At 32.5% G+C, this 22683-nt stretch overlaps 1 protein-coding gene across 8 annotated transcripts in view; it reads right to left on the bottom strand.

The window, feature by feature from the left end:
- The window catches only part of Paics (PAICS bifunctional enzyme), a 63837-nt gene that overhangs the window by 15923 nt on the left and 25231 nt on the right, over positions 1–22683 (bottom strand). For 4 of the 8 annotated variants that reach the window (XR_013028217.1, XR_013028216.1, XM_076501135.1 and 1 more), the window contains exons 4-9: positions 21980–22187; positions 21568–21737; positions 20744–20921; positions 14090–14248; positions 10925–11089; positions 1376–1441 (exon numbers count right to left, since the gene is read on the bottom strand). Coding sequence is in view for 6 of the 8 variants with exons in the window: in XM_076501135.1 (XP_076357250.1) it covers positions 1376–1441; positions 10925–11089; positions 14090–14248; positions 20744–20921; positions 21568–21737; positions 21980–22187 (946 nt within the window). In the remaining 2 variants the exon portion in view is untranslated. Of the gene's footprint in view, positions 1–797; positions 939–1375; positions 1442–3571; positions 5673–7121; positions 7567–10924; positions 11090–14089; positions 14249–20743; positions 20922–21567; positions 21738–21979; positions 22188–22683 lie in introns of those variants that run through there. The other 4 variants (XM_076501131.1, XM_076501132.1, XM_076501134.1 and 1 more) reach the window with 4 other exon arrangements.

Genomic DNA, 22683 nt, shown 5'->3' with positions numbered 1-22683 from the left:
AATAAATAATTCATAACACCTAAATATGGTTTTTAACACAAAGTTTATACTATGTCAACTCATTGCAGTCTACAACTTCAACCCCACTGAACAACTTGGTCCAAAGTGGTGGAAGTTTCACATCTAATGGTTTTTTGTTTTTTTTTAATGAAACAAAATTATGGAATGAGAGTTTTGTACATGTGTGTGTGTATATTCTGTTTCATACACATGTGTATGCACTGCATGTTTATCATACTGTGTTTTATATATTTGCTCCATCTCTTTAGTACATATGTATACACTGCTTTATGCATTTTCCACTGCCTATTTTGAACATGCATGTAACCACTGTTGTTTTATACAAAAGTGTGTGCACTCTACTTTATGTGTCTATATATATTTGTGCTCTCTATTTTGCCCATATATGTTTGCAATTTGTTTTGTACACACACAAGAAAATGAAACCCTGTGGTTGTTGTTGTTTTTATTTTTTGCAATCAGTATTTCTGTATGTCTGGGTGGAGCATGTTAAATGTTAAAACAAGAAATATCTTGAAATGCTTCAGTGCTTATGTAGATCTTGTTAGATTAAAACTAGGATTGCTTCAATATTTTTGTAGGTCTGGGTAGGGTATAGTAAAAAAATGACTATTATGACTTCTTTGACATTTCTGTAGGTCTAGTTACTGTGTGATAAAAAAAGGGCTGTTATGAGTTGCTTCAGTATTTCTAGTTGGAGTATGTTAAATTAAGGACTGCCACAAATTGCTTCAATTAATTTTAGGCCTTGTTAGAGTATATTAAAACAATGACTATTGTTTCTTCAATATTTATTGTAGGTCTGGTTAGACAGAAAGAAAGTCCATTTTTCAAAGATATCCCACACTGAGTTTTGCCCTAAAAATCCAGATCTACTTGTGACTGCATCCATTGATAATACTTTCAATCTTTGGGGTCTACAAATGATAAAAGACAGAAAAAGTGCATTGTTCACATTTCTTCATGAGAAGGCATTAAATGCAGGTGAGAAGTAAGTTTATACATTAGTAAATAGAAACTACATATAGTAGTCCTCAGTTTTACCCTATGCATCTGTGCTTGCTTGACTTTTTAACTAATTCTGTATTTTTTTTAAATTTTCGTTTTACTTAATGAATTATGTGATGTGAAAATTGAGCACCCTTGTACATAATAATCCTGAAATATTCAGAAATCAACATACAAGGAATTTTTTAAAACAAGTTTCTAAATTCAGATTTAAAAAAAATTTTTGAACTTGAATCTTATATGTTTTTTTAAGGATTAATTGATTTGTTGTACATAAAGACTGGCATGGATGTATAAGGAATCATTGATAATAGTTATTTTTGTATATATTTTGAAAATCTCCTACCAAAGCTTCTTAATGGCTGATCCAAGAAGATCTTTGGAGCCCTAAGGTTAGGCAGACATGTGTGCACTGGAAAATTCACAAAAATATGCAAATTGTCATTTAAAACAATATATATAAATATATAGATAAATAGACATTTTCTTTTTCATAAGTGATGCTCTTTTTTTAATTTTTTACACTTGAATTTCTATAATTTTTGTAATAGAAAGAAAAACAAAATCATTTAATATGATATATTATTTGGAAGAAACAGCTTTTCTTCATATTAAATACAGGTTTTAGTAAGCCTTGCCATGAAGATGATTGCTTTAAAGAGCTTTGTTTTTCGCAGCATACTTTAGCTTAGCCAATGGCAGTTCTCTTTTAACAACTGACCAACACGGTCAATTACAGGTGTACTCTGGCCCACTTTGGGTACTAGAACAGACTATTGCTCACCCTAATCGTCAGTTCCAACATTTAACACCCATAAAGGTAATAATAGAAAGAAACAGATATCAGAAAAATACATTTCCCCATCCCTTCATTTTCCTTTTTGTTATCAATTCAAGTTATAAATGGATGAATTTTATGTGTTATTTAAAGTGCAGTTGCAATGCATATAGTCTAAAATCTTACAAAGTTTTGAATACATGTAACTTTCAGGCCCTTAGTGTTTCCCCATGCATTTCATACTCCAGTAACATTTGGGTGCCTATAAGTGCATCCAGTATTCTGATAACATCATGGTGAATATCTAGTAGCTTGGTAACATTACATAGGTCAACACTGTGCCATTTTTACTATTGTTTGGTGAATCTGAATAACTTGAGGATTAACAACATTATTGAAATTTGAGAGTATTACAAACCAATATACATGTTAATAAAGTACTGAGGAGTAATGAAATTTTGAACATCATCAAAAAATTAAGATAGCCACATTTCCTATACAAACTTGACAGCAATGAAGTATTGAACATCACCAGAAATCCACGATGGCTACATTTACCTAAAGGTGAGAGTGAGTAAAGTATAAGTATCGATTATATTAACGTCACCAAAAATCTAAGATGGCCACATACCCCCAGAAAAACTCAGGATGGATAAAGCATTGAAGAATCATCAAGAAGAAAATAGCTACGTCTCAAAAAAATCTCATAATAAAGTTCTCAGTTTATGAGGCATCTGTTTAAATCACAAACAGATATGCAGTTATATACTTAAGAGTTATCATAAACAGGATTGTATCTGAAGAAGTATTGAATAATAAATCTCATCAGGCAACTTGACGAGAAACAATTCTAAAGGGACTCAAGAATTATTTCTAGAAGATATCTGTTGCCAGTGATCATGTTTTCATTTATATTTTTTGTTATGTAAAGGTGAAAAATACAAATGGATTTTGTGTTAATTTTATTATGAACATGCTTTGTTGAAGCAGTTTGTTCCTAAATATATTAATATCTGAAATTATATACACTATTAATGTTTTTCTTTACCTTAAATAAATACTTTTTACATCATTTTCTTTAATTACAAGTTTGCAGTGATAGCAACAGTGAATGTGGCAGATAACTGGAGCAAATACCAGTAGATACAAGTCTAGGAACAAATATTAGTAAGTACAGACCCAACAACTGAAGCCAGTACCAGTAAGATGAGTCAAAAAGATAGAGCCTCCAGTAAACAAAAGCCAGAAATGTGGAGTCATTACTATACAATACATGCAAAGAGATGAAGTCTGTGTCAGCAATTACACCCCAATGAGGTGGGTACCAGTAGCAATAAATACAGATCAAAGATGCAGATTTCTTGTCACACAGTTTCTATATTTAATATTATGTCTTATCTATTGAAAATCTGTACTCATTTTTAAATCTGATAACATTGATTTAACATTACTGGATATATTTATACTTCAACTCAAGAATAATTCACTTCTTCTATGTTTTTTGGAATCCACTAAAAGACCTTGTGGTTGTTGGTAGGTATCAAGATAAATGGTCCATTAACCTTTTTGATGGGCACAATGGAACTTTATCATCTGCACAACAGAGAAGTTCCTGGAATAGTTTCTTTAAGTATTGGTGCATTGAAAGTAGGTGTGCAAATTGTTTCTCTGTGATAACATGGATTGGGGTGGATTTTTCATATGCAAACACTGGTTAGTTTTTTAACTGGATGAAGAAAGTTTAGCTCAATGACATGACCCATCTTTCAAAGCTAAAGGTCATTTTATTTTATTACATTGGTATACACTGACCGAGATTTTTATAACTTCTCAAAATAAAATGTCAGCTTCAAATAATTAAATGATTCTTTTCAAAAACAATTAGTACTAAACAACCAAACCTGCAAGCTCAGTAGCAATATTGTGTCCATATAAAAGTAGAGGTACCTTAGTGAAAAGTTGTTTATTGAGAGGCTTATGCAAGATGTGCTTAGATCCACATATTACTAGAATTTGCTTTAAATTATATTGATGGAGAGAAAGTGGACCTCAGCTAGTAGATCTGGGGTCCATTTACAGCCAAACAGAACCTGTGTTGTTTTAGTTATTTCTATGTCATCAGATTCTCTCTCTCTAAAATATTGTATGTGAAAGAATCCCGTGAACATCTCATGCAGAAGAGTTTGATCACAGACTACAAAATACATTCAACTAACAGGAGTGAGAAGTTTCTCCAATTTCTGTTTTATAATAGTCATCAGGGAAACTCTCAAATTCATTGTAAATGAGATTGTAAAATATTAAAGTTTACTCTTGAAAGTGGTCATTCAATCACAGTCCCCTTTTTTGTTTACATAATCCATAATTATGTACAGTGCAACCCCTCTAATCAGGCCAGTTTGTCTCAGTCCCAAAGGTGGCTGCTTCAGAGGGGTTCCAGTGTACATAATTATGGATATAAACAAAAAAAGGGACTGTGATTAAATGACCACTTTCAAGGGGTGACCAAATCTGAGGGGTGGCTGCTTAGAGGGGTTCCACTGTATGTTAAAAATTAAATTCATCTGAAACTAGTTGCAGAGAGCAGTTACTGTTTTTATTTAAAAGAAATGTAACATTAATATCTGCATTGTTGCATGTAAGACATACAAATTATGAATCATTTGACATCAGTCACTTCAATGCATATGTTTCTTTGAATGCTTACAACATACTAGTTTCTAAGTCCCCAGTCTCTAAATTGTAGCTTGAAGCACATACTTGCACTATTGAAATTTTTTTAAATACATTTTCATCCATAGATGTGTGTGTAATGGCTTTGTTTAAAATTTACCTTGAAGCTTTTAAATTGAGAGTACCATTTTCAAATGTGTGCAATGTATATAAACAGGCAAGACTGTAGATCCTTTGCTGTTATTGATAAACTATTTAGAATTTTAACAAAATAAAAAAATCCTACTTTTTGTTTAATAAACACTAAATGAGAGACCTCCTAAGCTGGTTGAAGATTTAAAATATCTATACATATTTGATAGCTAAGAATTCAGTTAAAATTGCACATGAAACAGTATGATCATAAATATGACAAAAAAAACAACAAAAAACTAAGTAAAAGTCAGGTACAGAGTAATATGATGATCACTGGCTGAAGAGCATGTTTGATAACTAAATTCAGTAAAAGCTTCAGGCACACTTGTGTGATAACAAAATCAGTAGACTTATTTCAGTGTATTTGTTATAAATATGTTGAATTGTCTTACATGAGAAGATATTTCAGTCAAAAGCTTTATATATATATATATTGTGGATATATTTTGTATAGTGCAAAATACTGGAATTTTTCTAATATCCTAATATTTCTGGCAAATGCTGTACACCACACTTGGTAAGTGAAAATTTATACAGAAATATACTTTAAATCATCTTAAATATGTTCAACTTTATATTTTCTCTTTAGTTTGAAACTTATAACAGCAGATATATTGATCTGTCTTTAGTAGAGAGGAGGTGGAAAGATTATAGAAATCAAGAAACAGTATGTATATAGTTTAACTACAGGTACACAACTGATGAAATAGCTGAGTATTTTGTAAATAAAAGTCATATCTTTTGTTAACTCTTGTATGTTTTAGCTGAATCAGTTTAACCACACTGGTGAGACACTGGTCTCTGGATGGGTAAGTAACACAAGAAATTTGAATATCACAATATATTACAAAGAAAGAAACGTTACTAATACCTTAACTAACTTTGTGATAATAATGAGAAAATCTGTTATTAGCACTGCAACAAATAATGGCTCAATTTGTAATAGTGAATATGAATATTTTAACGTTTTAAGGATGCCACATCATCATTTGGAAATCTGAAATAGAAAGACAAAAATCGAGGAAATGGTTAAACAGATTTTTAGCAGAAGATCAGATGTTCTTAGAAGCTCAGACCAGTTGGAAACTCGGACAACAAACCCTAAACAGCCCAAAAGCAATAAAAATCTTGGAAAATTAATATATTTGTAAGTGTGTTATAATCAGATCCTTAAGTTTTTATGAAAATTAATGATAAACTGTAAAGTCTAAATATTGTTAAAATATCTTTATATTTAATGCTTTGTTGCTTATGGTAAAAAGATACATTATACACATTAAACTTAATGTGGTAGGGAAGTTCATATGTTTCAAACTCATGTATTGTAATAACTAAACGTCAATAAAAACTTGTATTTACTAAGTGAGAAATCACTGATTTGTAATGGTTAAATAAAGGGCAGTATAATTAAAACAAAAAGATAACATTTTACATATTTCATTTGAAATAGTTTTTTCAATGTAGAAATGAGGAAAAATTTGGGTCAGTTTTAAAGATTAGTAGTTTTCTTGAATGTCATTTATAAAAATTAGCATGATTAGCATATAGTAATGCTATATGTAGACTTCAAAAATGTATTTTAAAAAAAGAACAAGTTGCACTGCATGCCATATTCTATAAAAAAATAGTTATAAATGCTAGACATAGTAGAGTGTAGTAGGATAGCAAGTACAAATTCTAAAACATGACAAGCTAAATAATTAAATATTTCATGTAGTTTGTGACAAATGTTGAGTAGATGCATAATAAGGAAAGGTAAGCATTGTTGATGTTGTTGTAAAAGATGGATTATTTGAGTATTAAAAGCATGCCAGTCTTATAACCATTGGTACATTAGTCCAATGAAGTATAATATTCAGGTCATGAGGAATGGCAAACACTGCCATGGTCCATTGGAATAAAGTAATAGAATGTTAAGAAGTAACAAGTAATGCTGCTGCAGTCCCATATTCTGATGAAAAAGAACAGTGAGCATTATTAACATGGTAAAGTACTAGAATGAAGAATAGGGGACATTATTTCTGTGATCCATTGGATTCAATGATGAGGAAAGGTGAACACTTGCTGTAATCCTTGAGAAATGGAGAAGACTTGCAGTGGTCCAATTGATTAAAATACTTGAATGATGAAAAAATAAACATTATCTGTAGTTCAGTTGATTAACTAGGGAGAATATGTAACATAAACACAAGATTAAAGATGATGCACCAAACTTTACAATGTGGCCTCTAGGATCTGTGTGGCTTAACATCCCAAGACCAAAAATGGTGCATGAAACAGTCTAAACTTACAATACTATACAAGTTTTAATTAACTGAAGATAGAGCTCTAAATTCAGCTTTCATCTATACACGTGACTGAATGTACTACTAATAAAAATGATACACCAAACAATCTGAACTTGCAGGGTCAGTATATGAATAAATATGAAGCACTACTCTGAACCCACAGTTATCAATTTTCTGTTTGCCCAAGTCTTATAAACACCAAAAGTACAAATGACATCTAATCTTATAGCAATATCTGCATCACACAACTAACTAGAGAACACCAAACTTAGTTACAATTTTATCTCGGTGTTTGGCTAAACATACAAACAGGAGAGATGCACCATGCAATAGAAACTTCTATTAGTATTTTGGTTGTATATAACTGAATGAAAAGTACTCCTCTCAGCCAACAGTGTTGTCTTAATGATCGCTTTGGCTGGGTCTTTTCAACAGCAACTATGAAGGAGTTTACAGTAGCATCTAGGTTGTACATGACTGAACATAATGCACAATATGTTGTCTTAGGTTATGTTTGGATGATTGTACTAACACAGTGCTTCTCAACTTCCCATATGACATTCCTCCCTTAGTGATCCCAGGCTCTTCCAAATCTTCCCTATCCTTAAATCATCAAGAAATAGTAAATTATTTGCATCGTTAATTTTATTTATACAATAGTAATTAATAAAATTCAGTAATAAAAAACAACTATAATAAAACAGGAGAAATTCATAATATCCTCTCCACCAAATAGCTGATCACATATCACAGCCAGACACAATTCAGTGGCCCACAACTAGCTACATGTAGATATAAGACGCGCACGAATATCAGTGACTACCATAATATCCATAAAATCACCCACACCCATAAACAATACCAGTATGTACATCCACAATCCTATGTTAATCAAAACATTCTTCTCCTATGGTAGTATAATACACACACTGCCAGTAAGCTTAGATTTTAACAATTTAGCAGATTTTTATGCTGTGTCAGGCTAATAACACTATATCACTTTATAAATCACTTAATACTCAACACATAGATATGGTACAAACTACCAAAACAAGTATAAAACCTAAAGAAATAACAAGAAAACAGAACTATTTAACTCTCAGCACACCAGACAAGGGAGGCATTATCCAAGAGTAGTTGACGTGGCACTCACCAGCAAACAAGTCTGGTGCAGTTTTCAAGGATGGACAACTATACCTCCATGTTGCCTCGAAGAGAAACCTTGTAAAGGTATATAACCCTCCCCAGTTTCTCCCCTTGGACTTGAAATTCTTCCCCTGGGGTTCCAAGTGGACCCCACTGAGAACCATTGTATTAAAAGGGCAGATGATGCAGCTGTGTACTCAACCCACATTGTTTTAAGTTCTGAATGGCTAAATGTCTTAAGAAGAAAAATGATGTACTAAACTATCTAAAGTTATAGTACGTGTTATACATGACTGAATATGCAGTGCTCCATTTCTCTCTCAATTTTGTCTTTAGGCTATGTTTGGCTGAATATACTAACAGGAATGAAGATTCACCAAACTCTAAACTTATAATAGGATCTGCGTTATATCAAACTGAATGTAGAACACCAAACTAAGCCACATTGTTTTCTATAGCTTGTCTTTAGATGAATGTAGTAACCAAAAGATTTTGTACTAAACAGTCTAAACTTGCAGCACTTTAGGTCATACATGGCTGAAAATGTTGCAATAAACTTGGGTTTAGTGTCATCTCAAAGTACTAATAGCAAAGATTTTTCAACCACATCTCCTAGGGCTTATTAAGTCAATTGGAATACAACAGATATACTAGTTATCTAAGTGCTAGAATGATTTTATAGTATGCATTAGAATAAGTATGTGAACTGTAATTATTAGGGTGATTCACCAAACAATGTAAACTAAGTTGTACATGGCTGAATGTAGGCCTCTAAAATCAACTATACAGTTACCATTAGGTTCCCTGTGACTAAATGAAATAACAGTAAAGACATTTTACCATGCAATCTAAACCAACAGTGGTAACCAAGTAGTATGTGACTAAATTCTGATACTCTCCCATGTATAGCTAATTCTTGTTCAGTGCTACCCTATATATGCAAAACATTTTTCATATGTCACGAGCCTTGAACTCCCACATACACCATGATCACCTAGGTCAAGCAACCATGGTGTCAGGAGAAAAAACTACATTGTAATTCTAAGAACATATTAGTAAAGGCAAAGAAGAATGTGTTTTATACCTCCACACAAATCTTCCATATTTTCTATCCAACAGAAGGACTTAGCAGTCCAGCTGAGATACTACAGACATTAGTTGTTAAGGTGCTATTTATATCATCAGTTTTTAAGGATAACTGTTTATGTTATGAACTAGATTAAGTGGGTGATTTGCAAGTTTAACAGTTTTTCTTTAAGATGTTGACAAATAACTTTTGAGATAGGATTTAACAATACAATATTGCCTGTCTTTAACACCAATTTTATTATTATTATTTTTAATTCATCCTACTATCATTCAGAAGTGGTGAACCGACAAGTTGTCTCCTTTCCAGTATGGGCCAAGCATTCACAACATCAGTTGGAGGAAAGTATGTTAGTAATTCTGTGAACTTAAAAGTAAAATCATAGAGCATATGCCAATTCAACTACACCTACCATATTCTATACTAATAGCGCCTTTCACCTAATACTATGTCTAATTAAGCTGGCTGTGATATGACATACTGATAGTATAGATATTTATATTTTCCATTTTCCTAAAAAGTTGAAGTGTAAACTAACTATTAAGGTGATGCACCAAACAATGTAAACTTAACAGTGCAGTTTAGGTCTTGTGTGGCTGAATGTAAAACTCTAAACTCAGTCACAATGTTATTTCTAGGTTCTATTTTGGTGAATACAAATATGAAAGATAATGCACTACATAATCTGAGCTAACAGTGGTGTCAACATTGTATATATGAATGAATTTAGGATACTCCACTTGCCTTTCAGTATCATCTGTCAATTCTGTTTGACTGAATGTACTGATCAACAAAAATGATTTGCCAAACAATCTTAATTAACAGTAGTGTCTGGGTTGTACCTGACTATATAGAATATTCCACTCAGTTTACAACAGTTTCTAATTTCTCTGTGGCTTAATTCATTAACAGAAAAGAAGATGCTTAAAACAATATAAACTTACAATAGTGTACAAGTTGTATATGGCTGAATGTAGAATATTAAATTCTGCCCACAGTTTGATCTGTAGTTCTATTTGGCCAAATAGTCAAGGTACTCCCCACAGTCATACTCTTAAATTTATGGCTGTTTTCTTTTTTGTAATTAATCTGTAAAAGTATATTAACTCTTCCAGATCATCATATTCACCATGTAATTAGCAGGTTACAAGTTTTGATAAAAGCAGACAAATTACACAAAATTTATTTGTGAATGAATTTACTGTCTCAGAAAATGAAATCCTAATTTGAATGATATTGTTGTCAAAGCTCAAATTCTAAACCTTGAATATAAAATGGTGAAATGCATTTTATTCTTGAATCATCAGTAACATTTCTGTAAGAAAAAAATTAGCACTAGAGCTCACCTCAAATTTAAAAACGTGTATATCATTTGTGCAAGAACCTATAAAATTATCATAGGAACATTTACATTAGTTTAGTTATCATATGGGATTTCTTACATTAAAGTTATATATATACTCTGAACAGCAAAATGGTTTTTACACTAATTTTTAAGTAAGAAAATATCAATTTATTTGGAATGCGCATTTTACTAAACATCAATAAACATCTTTATGTATGAATAACTGTTTCCAATACAACAGTATTTATATGTAAACATTAACTTTTGTATTACTATGATAATTCTTCAATCTATAACATGCATACTACAAACTGATACTATTTAATTACACTCAGAAAAGAAATTAAGATATGAGAACGTTAGTAAACGGCAACCATCTTAACTCAAGTGAGAATTTCGTAGCTTCTTATCAGCAAGTTTCAACCCACTCCACATGCTTAACTGATGACTTTTCAACTGAGCCCAGATCACATGGTCACTCAAAGCCAAGATCTGTGCAGCACATAGAGCTGCAGCTTCTGTGTTCATCACAGTGGAACAGCCAAGACCTGTGAAGCCAGACAATATGTTTATAACAAATTCCATCAGTTTTTTTTTGTTTTTTTGTTTTAAATATATCAACTATTGATAGAGGAACAGTGGAACAGCCAAGACCTGTAAAGCCAAGTCAAGGTGTTCGTAATAAATTCCATTACAGCTTTTATCAAATATTTACATAAAGTCATGAGATTATCATAACATGTAAACATTATTTATATCTGGAAAAAAACATTCTTGGTCACTAGATAGTCAAGAATCATAAATTTTATAATGTTTTAAAATAGTACCACAACTAATAATAATGATTCACAAAGCATTTGTTGCTTAACTTGTTCAGTTACTTTTTGTATCAAAGTATCATGAACTTGCATTAACCTACCATAACAGGTCAAAGACCATCCATTGCATTTGTGGACTTGGATTCAAAATTTTATTGAATCACTAGTTTATGAATTTATCACTAAGTATCAAACTGTATATTATAATTAAACTTTTAGTATTATACATTACACTGCATTTCTTATTTTAAAAGTAAACATTTAAAAACAATACACTTAAATATCTTGTTTTTGTGTGTCATGGTATGATAAATGGAGCATTAATTCCAATTAGATGTTTGTGATACCAGAATACATTTATAGTTCATTACAAATTAGGAACTAAAATTACCAATATTAACAAGCTAAAATATAAAACAAGCACCACATATCTTTTGTATTTGTTGAGATATGGCTCATGTACTAAATCAAACAGTGGCCCAACTTGCCTTCTTCTATTATTGGAAATGGTTCCTTACATACACACTTACTTTAATATATGACATGTGAATAACCAATTGAAAACTCAGAATGTTGGTCTAGGGGATTTCTCAGCCATTTTAGCCACCTTGTTCTTTTAAATCAATATTTCAAGCAGACAGGTTGTGTGTTTAGCCTGCTTGAATTTACACATCTCTTAGAGAGAATACAGCTTGGTGAATAAGTTTGATAAATAATAGTGGAATTATATGGTATTAATATAGTTATTAATGAATTTTTGGTTATTTCAAATGTATATATGAAATCTACAAAAATTATTTCTTTTGCAAGTCCTCCGTGTGCAAAATTTAAAATGGCTTAGTAACCTACAGCAAGCAACAAAAAAAACAACAAAGATCATCATAATTAATAGATATAATGGCGTACTATACTTATTTACTGTTCTATGTTGTGAGAAAAATAAGTTTAAGAGCTTATTTGTAAATCGTAATAATCTATATACATATAATATGTATAATAATTGGAATGTGAAAGTAATTTACAAAATACTAAATCACTGAAACACAGCGAAACAGGTCACATTGTAAAGACTAAAGTTCAGTTTTATATTACTGGATATGGTAACATCAGCACGTGTGCCTCATCAATGCAACATCTGTAATGTTAGCCAAGCACGACTGGAAAGTCAATATAATAAAATGTATCATGTTATGAAATTTAAGCTATTTAAACTAAACATTTGAATTGAATTTGTGTTATTATTTGTAGTCAATCTAAAACATAAAAGGCATAACTTGCATTTTTTCCAGTTTTTTATTTTTATAATGATTATGAGGTTGATCAGATTGACAGACCCCATATAATTAGTGAGAGAAAATAACAGATAAAATATAGTCTTATGGAAAGCAAGCATGTGAAATGTATTTAAGAGGTTTTAGAAATTACACAAATAGCATTTGAGATTTTTTGGGACAAAGAATAACTAGTTACACCTAGGGATAATAACATTGAAAATATTTTCATGTAGCTATATTTAATAGCCAAAGTGTGACCAATACATTGAGAAGATAATTACAGGATGCACCAAATGCCATGATAATGCAAAGTTTTTACCAGCAACACCCAAAGGAATGATGAAAACAGTCGTGGAAGTAAATACACATTAATTAATCCAATGTTAGTGATAATATCTGCCGAGTTAAAGTGAAATATGTATTTTATAGTAGCTACAACACCTGGGTGCTACTATTAGCAAACTTATAATGGCCACTGATAGATTGCCTACAACAATGGTTTTGCATTAATGAAATAAATCACTGAAACAAATACAAACTGCATTGTGGAAAGATTGGTGTAGATATTCAAGCAGGATATAAAACACTTGAAAGAGAGCATTCTAGGAACACCTGGGTGCTACTATTAGCAAACTTATAATGGCCACTGATAGATTGCCTACAACAATGGTTTTGCATTAATGAAATAAATCACTGAAACAAATACAAACTGCATTGTGGAAAGATTGGTGTAGATATTCAAGCAGGATATAAAACACTTGAAAGAGAGCATTCTAGGATCTATATTATTTTGTAATATATTTACAGGTAATGTGTTCTGCTTGATAACATGCATTTACTCTTCTTAACTTCTAAAGTTTTGATATGAAGAAATTTCTAGCTGTCTAAAATTCACCAATTACATAGTTTCACTATTAACATAATTTTTGGCTTTAATGCTTTTTTTCCTAACTAATACTTGTAGATAAACTGTTTTTGATGTTCAAGCCCAATAAATCTACAGCTCTAAAGACAAATCTGTCATGCTTCCTAATGATCACTGTGAAATTTTAAATAAATCTTTCTCAGTTTTATTAGTCTTTACACATTTCAAACTTTGTTGGAAAAGTACATTCAATGAACCTTACCAAAAAATTAAATGTTTAATTCAAGTGAACCATTAAATTTTCATAATAAAGTTTAAACAAGTTCATTATAGGAAACTTGAATACATAAAGCTTTTATATATATAATAAATAAACAGGTGAGTATCTATAAAAATAGTTGATAATAAACAATCATTTATCTGATGATAATTGCAGTGAAAGGTGTCGTCTGCTCCTACAGAATATTTGATTACAAACAGTCAGTATCTTATGTGAAACACAGCAATGGCCAAGCATTTTCAGAGCCAAACAAAGGCAGAAGGGAAATTAATAGCAAGCATTAATAATAATAATAATAGTAAAGTAATTACCCGATGGTAAACGTAAGGATGACCAGATATCTTCAGAGCCCCAATCTGGTTTAACAGGAGGACAGTTAATAACTGGGAATGTTGAATTTCCTGAAGTTACTGGTCCCAAACCATTGCTACATCCAGCAACAGCAATGAATACAGTTGGAATTCCTTGTCCTACATGATCCAAAAGATATGAACTATTACTTAAAAGCTCCAAAATATTAATAAATCTATAATCAAGTATGTAAAATGTCATATATACTGATACAATGTAATAGTGAATAAAATACTTAAACTCAAGAATCAGCTTAGAGGTGGTTAAGATACACACTCTATTGAGCAAAATTGTTTTAAAAGGCACAAATGCGCATATAGATAGAAAAGTATTATTTAAGATATATTAAGAAAAATCATTAAAATACAATACTGTGCAAAAGTGTTAGGACAATAAAATATTTTGTCATTCTTCCCATCACAGAATGCAACAATGTTTAGGGATAATATGGGACCTCTTGGTTCATCTTAACTGTCCTATCCTCTAAACCAAACTAAAATTATAAAAAAAACAAAAAAAACATCCTATCATTCATATATCTATCAAGCTTTCTTTTAAACTCAGTCAGATTTACTGCCTCCACAATGTTTGAAAGTAACCCAATCCATAAGCTAACCATCACATTTGAAACATAAAACTGTTTTAGCAGAAGACAGCTATCTCGCCTAAATCTGTATTTGTGTCCCCTTGTTCTATAATTCTCAATGTTAAGTATGAAAAATGATGAATCAACCTTTCAAAATCTTAAACATTTCAATCAGATCCCCTCTAACTTCTTTTTTCAAGAGAGAACAATTTTAAGAATCTTAATCTCTCATCATATGACAACCCTTTTATCCCAGGTACCATTTTAGTAACCCTCCTCTGAACCCTTTCCAAAAACTCAATCTCTTTCCTAAGGTAAGGAGCCCAAGACTGGACACAATACTCCAAATGTGACCTAAACAGTGACCAATATAATGAAATTATAATATTTCAACAACTCAGTAATGCATCAATGATTCCTGTCAACCACTGGAATTGACCAGAGTGAAATTATTTATTCTTTAGAATTCCCATACACTTATACCAAGGGCATGTCATACAATGAAAATATTGATCAAATTTAGCATCTGAAATAAATGTCATGGTACACTATGCAGTGTCTTAAAAGTATAAAAAGAAGCTTTCATATGGTACCAGTAGATGCCAGAAGAAATCAATTTAATAGTATTCCACGTATAAACCTAATAAAAACAGTGTTTAACATTCTACAAGTTTTGTTGTAATGTCACAACCAAAAAAAAAAGCATAGAGAATTGTCAGTAGAGGAGAGAGTTTACACAAAAGCTTTGGATGATGCTGGTTGGACTCTGACAAATTACTGTAGACTTGAAATGCTCCCCAAACATTGTCAAATACACCTTAGATTGTGAGACAGACAGGAAAGTTTGAAAATAGAAAAAGAAAAGACAGACACAAACACAAAAACTCGGGTATAGTAATATTTAGTATTTTTGTTTATGCAACCTTTGGGACAGAAAGAAGGCTGCCACTGATCACAAAAAAAAAAAAAAGATAAACAATGATGTACCAAATGACAGAAAAGTATCAAGATTTACAGTATGAAGATTTAATGAAAGTGGAATTATTTGGTCATGTAGCAGTTAAAAAAGTCCTATACTTTGATATCCAAACATTGTCAAGAAACTTAAATTTGCTGAAAAGTATAAAAATTTGACTACTGATAATTGGGAATAGAATGTCGTGGATGGATGAATCCAAGTTTGAAACATTTAGTTCACAGTATAGATTGTATGTTTGTATGCCCAGTGAAATATGCTTATCTCAATACCTAGCACCTACATTCAAGCATGAACAAAGCAGTACGATGGTATAAAAGTGTTTTTCTGCTAAGGCAATAGGAGATATTTGCAAAATAGAGGGAAAAATGGAAAAGTGCAAGCACCATCGGATGCTGATCCATTGTGGAATACCCAGTTATTTGCGTATCCCGACAAAAGTTGTTTGCATATTACTGATAAAGGTTGGTTGGTTTGGTGTTTTATTTTGGTGGCACAAAGCAACTAGGCTAAACATCCAGTAAAAAGTTAAAACTAAAGTAAATTTAGTAAAATTCACAAAGGGAAATTAAGGTAAAGAAAAGCAAAGTATAATTTTTGAATGAAAAACAAACAGGATTAAATCCAATTTCTACATCTAGTCTGCAGCAAAAAGAGAAAAACTACAGTGAAACAAGTTGTAAAGGACTTTCTGTAGCATAATTGTAATTATCATAACTCCCCAGGAAGACTAACATTGAGAGTCGTAATGATGGCAAGACAGAAAAATATGGCTTATTGTGGTCAAAGGTAAGCCCCAAGAACTTTGTCTCAGGGTAAATACCCTGTGGGCAGCAAAAGTGCATGCAAACAGTTTTAGAGAGAAAGAGGAGTTAAAACCATTTGCTGTGGTTCACACCAGCAAACAATTAAGGGTAGTTCAACAACTGACGAGATATGGAAGTTGTCGACATAGAGCCCATTTGCAACAGTTAGAGGGAGTTGTTCAGTGATGGCATTAATCTTTATACTGAAAAGTGCAACACTCAAAACACAGCCTTGAGGGACTCCAAGTTCCTGTATAAAAGAACAGGAAAATGTCGAACCCACACAAATTTGGAATCCCATGCCCATTAAAAAATGTTTTTAATAAAAATGGGCAAATGGCCACGTAACCCACACAAATGAAGGTCTCGCAAAATGTCATACCTCCATGTTCTATCATAAGCCTTCACAGTGTCAAAGAGTATTGATACAAGATGTTGTCATTTGAGAAAAGCTTCTCCGATTGATGTTTCAAGTTAAATCAGGTGGTCTTTGGTGGAGCCCTGTCACCGAAACCCACACTACGTGGACAAGACAGAGGAGGCTGTTTGATTCGAGAAACCAAGCAAGATGAGCAATAACCATCCTCTCTAAGGTTTCACAGAGACAGCTCTTCAAAGCTGTTGGAAGGTAGTTTAAAAGAATCTTGGGATACTTCCCAGGCTTAGAGAAAGGTAGAAAAATAGTCTAATGCCAGGCATCATGAAAAACATTCTCTTGCCAGATCCAGTTAAAAACAATCAGAAGAATAGCAAGAGAAGCAGGAGATACATGGTTTAGAATTTCATAATCAGGTCGGACTGATGTACTGCTAGACCAATGAAGGGCCAGTTTGAGTTCCACCAATATAAATGGACGATTATGATTGTTCTGCCCGAGTCTTAAGGGCTAAGAAGGTGGATGATGAAGCAGAAGTGCTAGATACCTGGCAAAAGCTTTCACCTAGAGTATTGGCAATGTTGCGAGTGTCAGCTACTTCCTGGCCATCAGAGACCAAGATCGAGAGGGAGACAGAAATATATTGCCCACTGACTATTTGAATCTTGTCCCATATGACTTTGGAACTGGTGATAGAAGATATGCTACTTATGAACTTAATCCAAGAGTCCTTCTGGCTTTGACAACCTACCCACAAAGCATGTGCACGGCTCTGCTGGAAAGCAATGCACTATGAGAGTGTGGAATACCTACGAAAAGTATCCTTGTGGCAGGCAGAATTCCACCACAGATGAGGATATCATAAAAATTTAGGAATACATTGAGCAACTGCCTATATAATACAGTCAGTTACTGCTACAACACACTCATCTACTGATGGCTTTCAGACAATGGCAGGATCAAGTACTACAAGAGCCAGTATGAAAGAGGGCCAGTTAACTTGATCCAGCTTCCACCAGGGTACGCAGGTCGGGTGGCACAGATCATGGCCAGTCTCTCTCAAAATCATAGGAAAAGAAAATATTATTGTCAACTCTCCATGAAAAGTGGGAGAATAATGAATGGGGGCAAATTAAGAAATCAGTAGCAATAAAGGAGTGACTAGGTGCATGAAAATAAGTATAAAAACTGTTACTGAAAAGAGAAAGATTGTAATCAAAGAACACATGCTCTACAGAGCAACCTTCCCATTAATATCAGCACTTCCCCAGAGGGGATGAATTTTCATTAAAGTCCCCCAGGATGAAAAAGGGAGATGGCAACTGTTCAATGAGAACATCAAGGTCTGATTGGTTACAGATCTCTCCAGGCAACAGGTAGAGAGAACAAATAGTAATGGTGCGACCCAAGGAAACATGGATGGCTACAGCCTCCAAGGGTGTATTGGGGGCAAAGACAAGGTGGGCACATGCTGATCAACCAACAGTGTCACCCCTCCATGCACTTGTCCATCACACAGTCTGTCATTTCTGTAAAAATAAAACTGCTGAAAGGTGACTGTATCGGCAGGTTTCAGAAACGTTTCCTGCAAGGAAAGACATACAGGATGGTAGGAAGCAATCAGTGTTTTGATGTCATCCAGATTAGAACGTAAACTTTGACAGTTCCATTGTATCAAGGTGGTCATTTTTATTTACATGTAGGCGAATTGGGTGGAGATCCCTTTTGTTTACAACCACGTCTTTTTTCTTTAATTATCTTTATTCGAGGACCTGTATGGATCCTGCTCTGGGTCAGTTGGACAGGTCTCTGTTGTTGGAAGAGGATTCCAGCAACTGAGAATGTGAACAAATGATTGTTTCATATCTTGGGGTGGGAGAAGTTGTACGCTAAGAAATGCTCATATCCGGAATCAAAGGAGTGGATCTTGGGGTGGGAGAAGTTGTACGCTGAGAAATGCTCATATCCGGAATCAAAGGAGTGGATCTTGGGGTTTGCTGGAATGTATGTTAGGGATAGAGATGAGTATTGATGTTGCTTCATCAACTTTTTTTTAACCATGGAGGTGAAAAGACTTTTCATTTGGTTTGAGAACAATGTTTTTGAAGGCACAGCGATATCCGTCTGCACTCCCACTGCAGTGATGGAATAAAGAGCAGCATCATACATTCCGAGATAAAGTTGTGGACAGCAACTTTCTAGCTTCACGGTAAGTGATGTTTTGAATCATTTTCAAATGCTGCACCTCTTTTCCTTTCAACCATTTAGGGAGCAACTGGAGCATATTAAAAGACATTTAGAGTAAAATCCCAAAGGAAACTTTGATTAAATGTTGTAATAATGCCTGAAAAATTTGTTTACGTTTATTAATATTTCCCCATTTACTTTAACTGTTTACTGAACTCAAGCCCTTCTACAAAGTTTCTCTTGTACTGAATATGAAGATTAATAAAATTGGATGTTTAATCTCCGATTTACTTAACATTGTTCTTTGAAAGTAGCCTGAAATCTAATTTTTTGACTTTGTCCAAAATGTTTTTCATGGTACTGTGTTTGTAATACATTGCCTTACAAACAAATATCAACCTGTACTACAATTTTCAAGAATTCTGAAGAATAATACTTTAAAAATAATATAATATTTAGAAATCTGATTTGCAGCCAATACATGTTAACTTCTTAAGGATATAAGAAAGAAAACTTAAAGGGAAATTTTTGAAGCACCTATTTTACATCATTATGAAACAATTACCACTTCAAGCAATATTATAATACATTCTGAAAACAAAACCCACATATATTTCTTGAGTAATATAACTAGAGATACTAGCATGATATACTGAAGTGAACCAAATAAGGGCCCAAGCTACTGGATAGGTCTACTAAAGAGAATGTACAGGAAACTAATCATGAATTATGACTAAGAGCTCTTATTGAGTCAATGTCAAATAAAATAACAAAATCAGACAAAATTTATAAACAAACTGAACAACCTTTATCAATGCATTAGACACAAACATGGTGTACTTGCAGAGCATCTACTCTGGATGATCATTCTAGCCGGCTCGTCTCTGACTGATTGTCTTGACAAAGCTGTAAGCTGACTAGTTAAAAACATTTGACTTACTAAATGCTAGGTTTCTTAGTTTCCAAAAACCTCACATTTATTCAGAGCACAAGGCACTACCTACATAATTGGTCATGTTAACTACAACACAGGTGAGACTACAGCCTCTAGATATAACTTAAAAACTATTAAAGAGTAATGCTGTCAACATTCTTATATAACATCACATTTCTTCACAGGCAGTAACAGATATTTACTACTTTAAATACAACAAAGATAACTAAAGAAAAGATCAAACATTGTTTTCTAAATTACGTTATGTAAATCTGCACATATTCGAAACAGAATAAATTCAAAAAAACATTACAATACTGAAAGATAGATATAGATATGTTAGTATATCACACAAGTACCAACTATATCCTTACAAAATGATTCAGTTCTGAGGTAACCCATATTTTAATCTTATTTAACCAGAGAATGAAAAGATACCAGTACTCATTACATCCTTCTAAAAAGTATCACGAGCCAGTATTTAGATAAAATCCACACTTTAAACTTAAGTAATATTGACCACAGAGATAGCATTATTTAAGGTTTACAGAAAGTTAACAAATGTAACTATTTCTCATTTTTAAATAGCAATGGTAAAATATTCTTTTAAAATCTGAACATGGTATTTTCTATGATTTTATATCAAGTTAACTTTAAAGTGAATAACATTTTAGTATTATTTTTCACTGCAAATTTTTTAAATCGTTTTACTAAGACAACATCTGATGCACATATGTGTAGAGACCAACCTTCATACTCTGCTATAATTTTCATTGTTTCGTCAGTTCCTTTATGAGCAGATGTTACCCGCAATTCACAGGGCACTCCTAATTTTTGGCAAGATTGAGCAATTTTCTCACAATGTTCTTGATCACTTGCTGAACCCATAAGAACTGCTACCTGTGATCGAGGTTTCGGAACCAATTTCTGAAGTAGGAAAGATTTATCAGAGATTACACGTTATAAAAATCATTTAAACACTAAAGAAAGAGATCATGAATTACTTAATGTGTGTGTTTATGTGCATGTGTGCATACTTGAATTTTAAGCTGCACAAGTACAAGTAATGAATTCAACAATTCCACAAGTAATTTAAAAGACCCAATACATTTGATACTCAGAAACTAAAATATTTTATATTCACTTGGGCCATATTAGTGGTCTTATTTTTTCAATTATTTTGAACTATTAAGAAGAATATAAAGAATTAAATTTTTTCAAAATATGTTTAGATTCAGCTTGTGATGCCTGTCAAAATTCTTGCAAAATCAGTTAATAAAAAGGTCTCTCTTGTGGTACACCTCCAGTCAACTTTTAACTGTGTATTGGAGACTGTAGTACACAAGATTAGTTTTACCAATTTTCTACTGAGATTGCTGCTCAGAATCTTCAAGATGTGATCATTTACCTATGGACTCTTATCATTATTTAAGTTTTTATTTGGAGGATCCATAATAATAAAAAAAAAAGGAATATTTCAGTGACCACTGACCCTACCCACCATGGAACCCTACGAGGGGATGCGCTACAATACCAAACAAGGACACAATTCTCTATTTAATTCTCTACTTACATCTAGCTGGGATGATACCCAGCTAAAATTTCTTCTTACAGTATCTAAATCTTGTTGAGTGACTTCTTTCAGATTACGATAAACTTGTTTGTCAACCATTAAACGTTTATCACCAGAAGGCCAAAGGCGCCATGAGTCACTGTCAATGACATCAGATAGTAGAATTTCACCTGACAAGACAAAAAAAACAAAAGTTACAAGTTGAAAAATAAATTACATCTACAGTAATGTATATACATTCTGCACTTTGAAAAGTAATGGAAACAGGAAATATTTCAGCCAATATGAATAAATTAAAACAAGAGATAGAAGACTGAACTATCATCAGTTCCAAAACTTTAAAATATAACAGCAGTAATGATGCATTAATGACTTATCTACTGTAACTATGATAAAGAAATGTATGACTCACCAGTTGTAGAATCCACTCCAAATTCAATTTTCATATCTATGAGACTACAATCAAGTGATACCCACGCTTTTTCTAAAACTTCAAAGACACACCGAGTCATCTTTAGCATAATATCAACTTCATCCTGACCAATGGTCACTCCTCCAAACTTAAAATTGGCACACACAATTTGCTCAAAAGACCATTGAGGGTCATGGTTTACATCATCCTAGAATATTAATGTAACAAATAAAAAACTAACACTTAACATGGATTTTTAAATTTTGGTGACAAATAGAAGAAAAATCCCCATTCCTAGACATGATATTACCAGGTGTTCAAAGAAAACCAAAAGATCTGGGTAACTAACTTGACTACAAATCAGTCTAATTCACAATAAAGATAGGTGTCAGACTTCAAAGCTTCCAGAATGAATGAGGTTCATACTATTGAAAAAGAATACACATCTCTACAAACCTTACTGTTGGATATCCTGAACATTTGACAAAGAAGAAAATAAAGATTAATACCAAGAGGAAGAAGTACAAACACTGCCATACTTCACTCTAACAAAGTTCTCTCTGATTACACATCTTAAATGTCATCATATGTAACACATTTAAAAGATGTAAAAACAGTAAAAATCAATAATTTTCAGTAAATTAATTTTTTTGAGAGAGAATATCCCCTAATCTTCAGTTTGGCTTTGCTATTCTTTTTTTTTT

This window comes from Tachypleus tridentatus, chromosome 5, assembly GCF_004210375.1.
Source record: "Tachypleus tridentatus isolate NWPU-2018 chromosome 5, ASM421037v1, whole genome shotgun sequence".
Classification (NCBI taxonomy): domain Eukaryota; kingdom Metazoa; phylum Arthropoda; class Merostomata; order Xiphosura; family Limulidae; genus Tachypleus; species Tachypleus tridentatus.
Note: the sequence above shows the minus strand (reverse complement) of the source record. Positions and strands in the feature narration are given on the sequence as shown.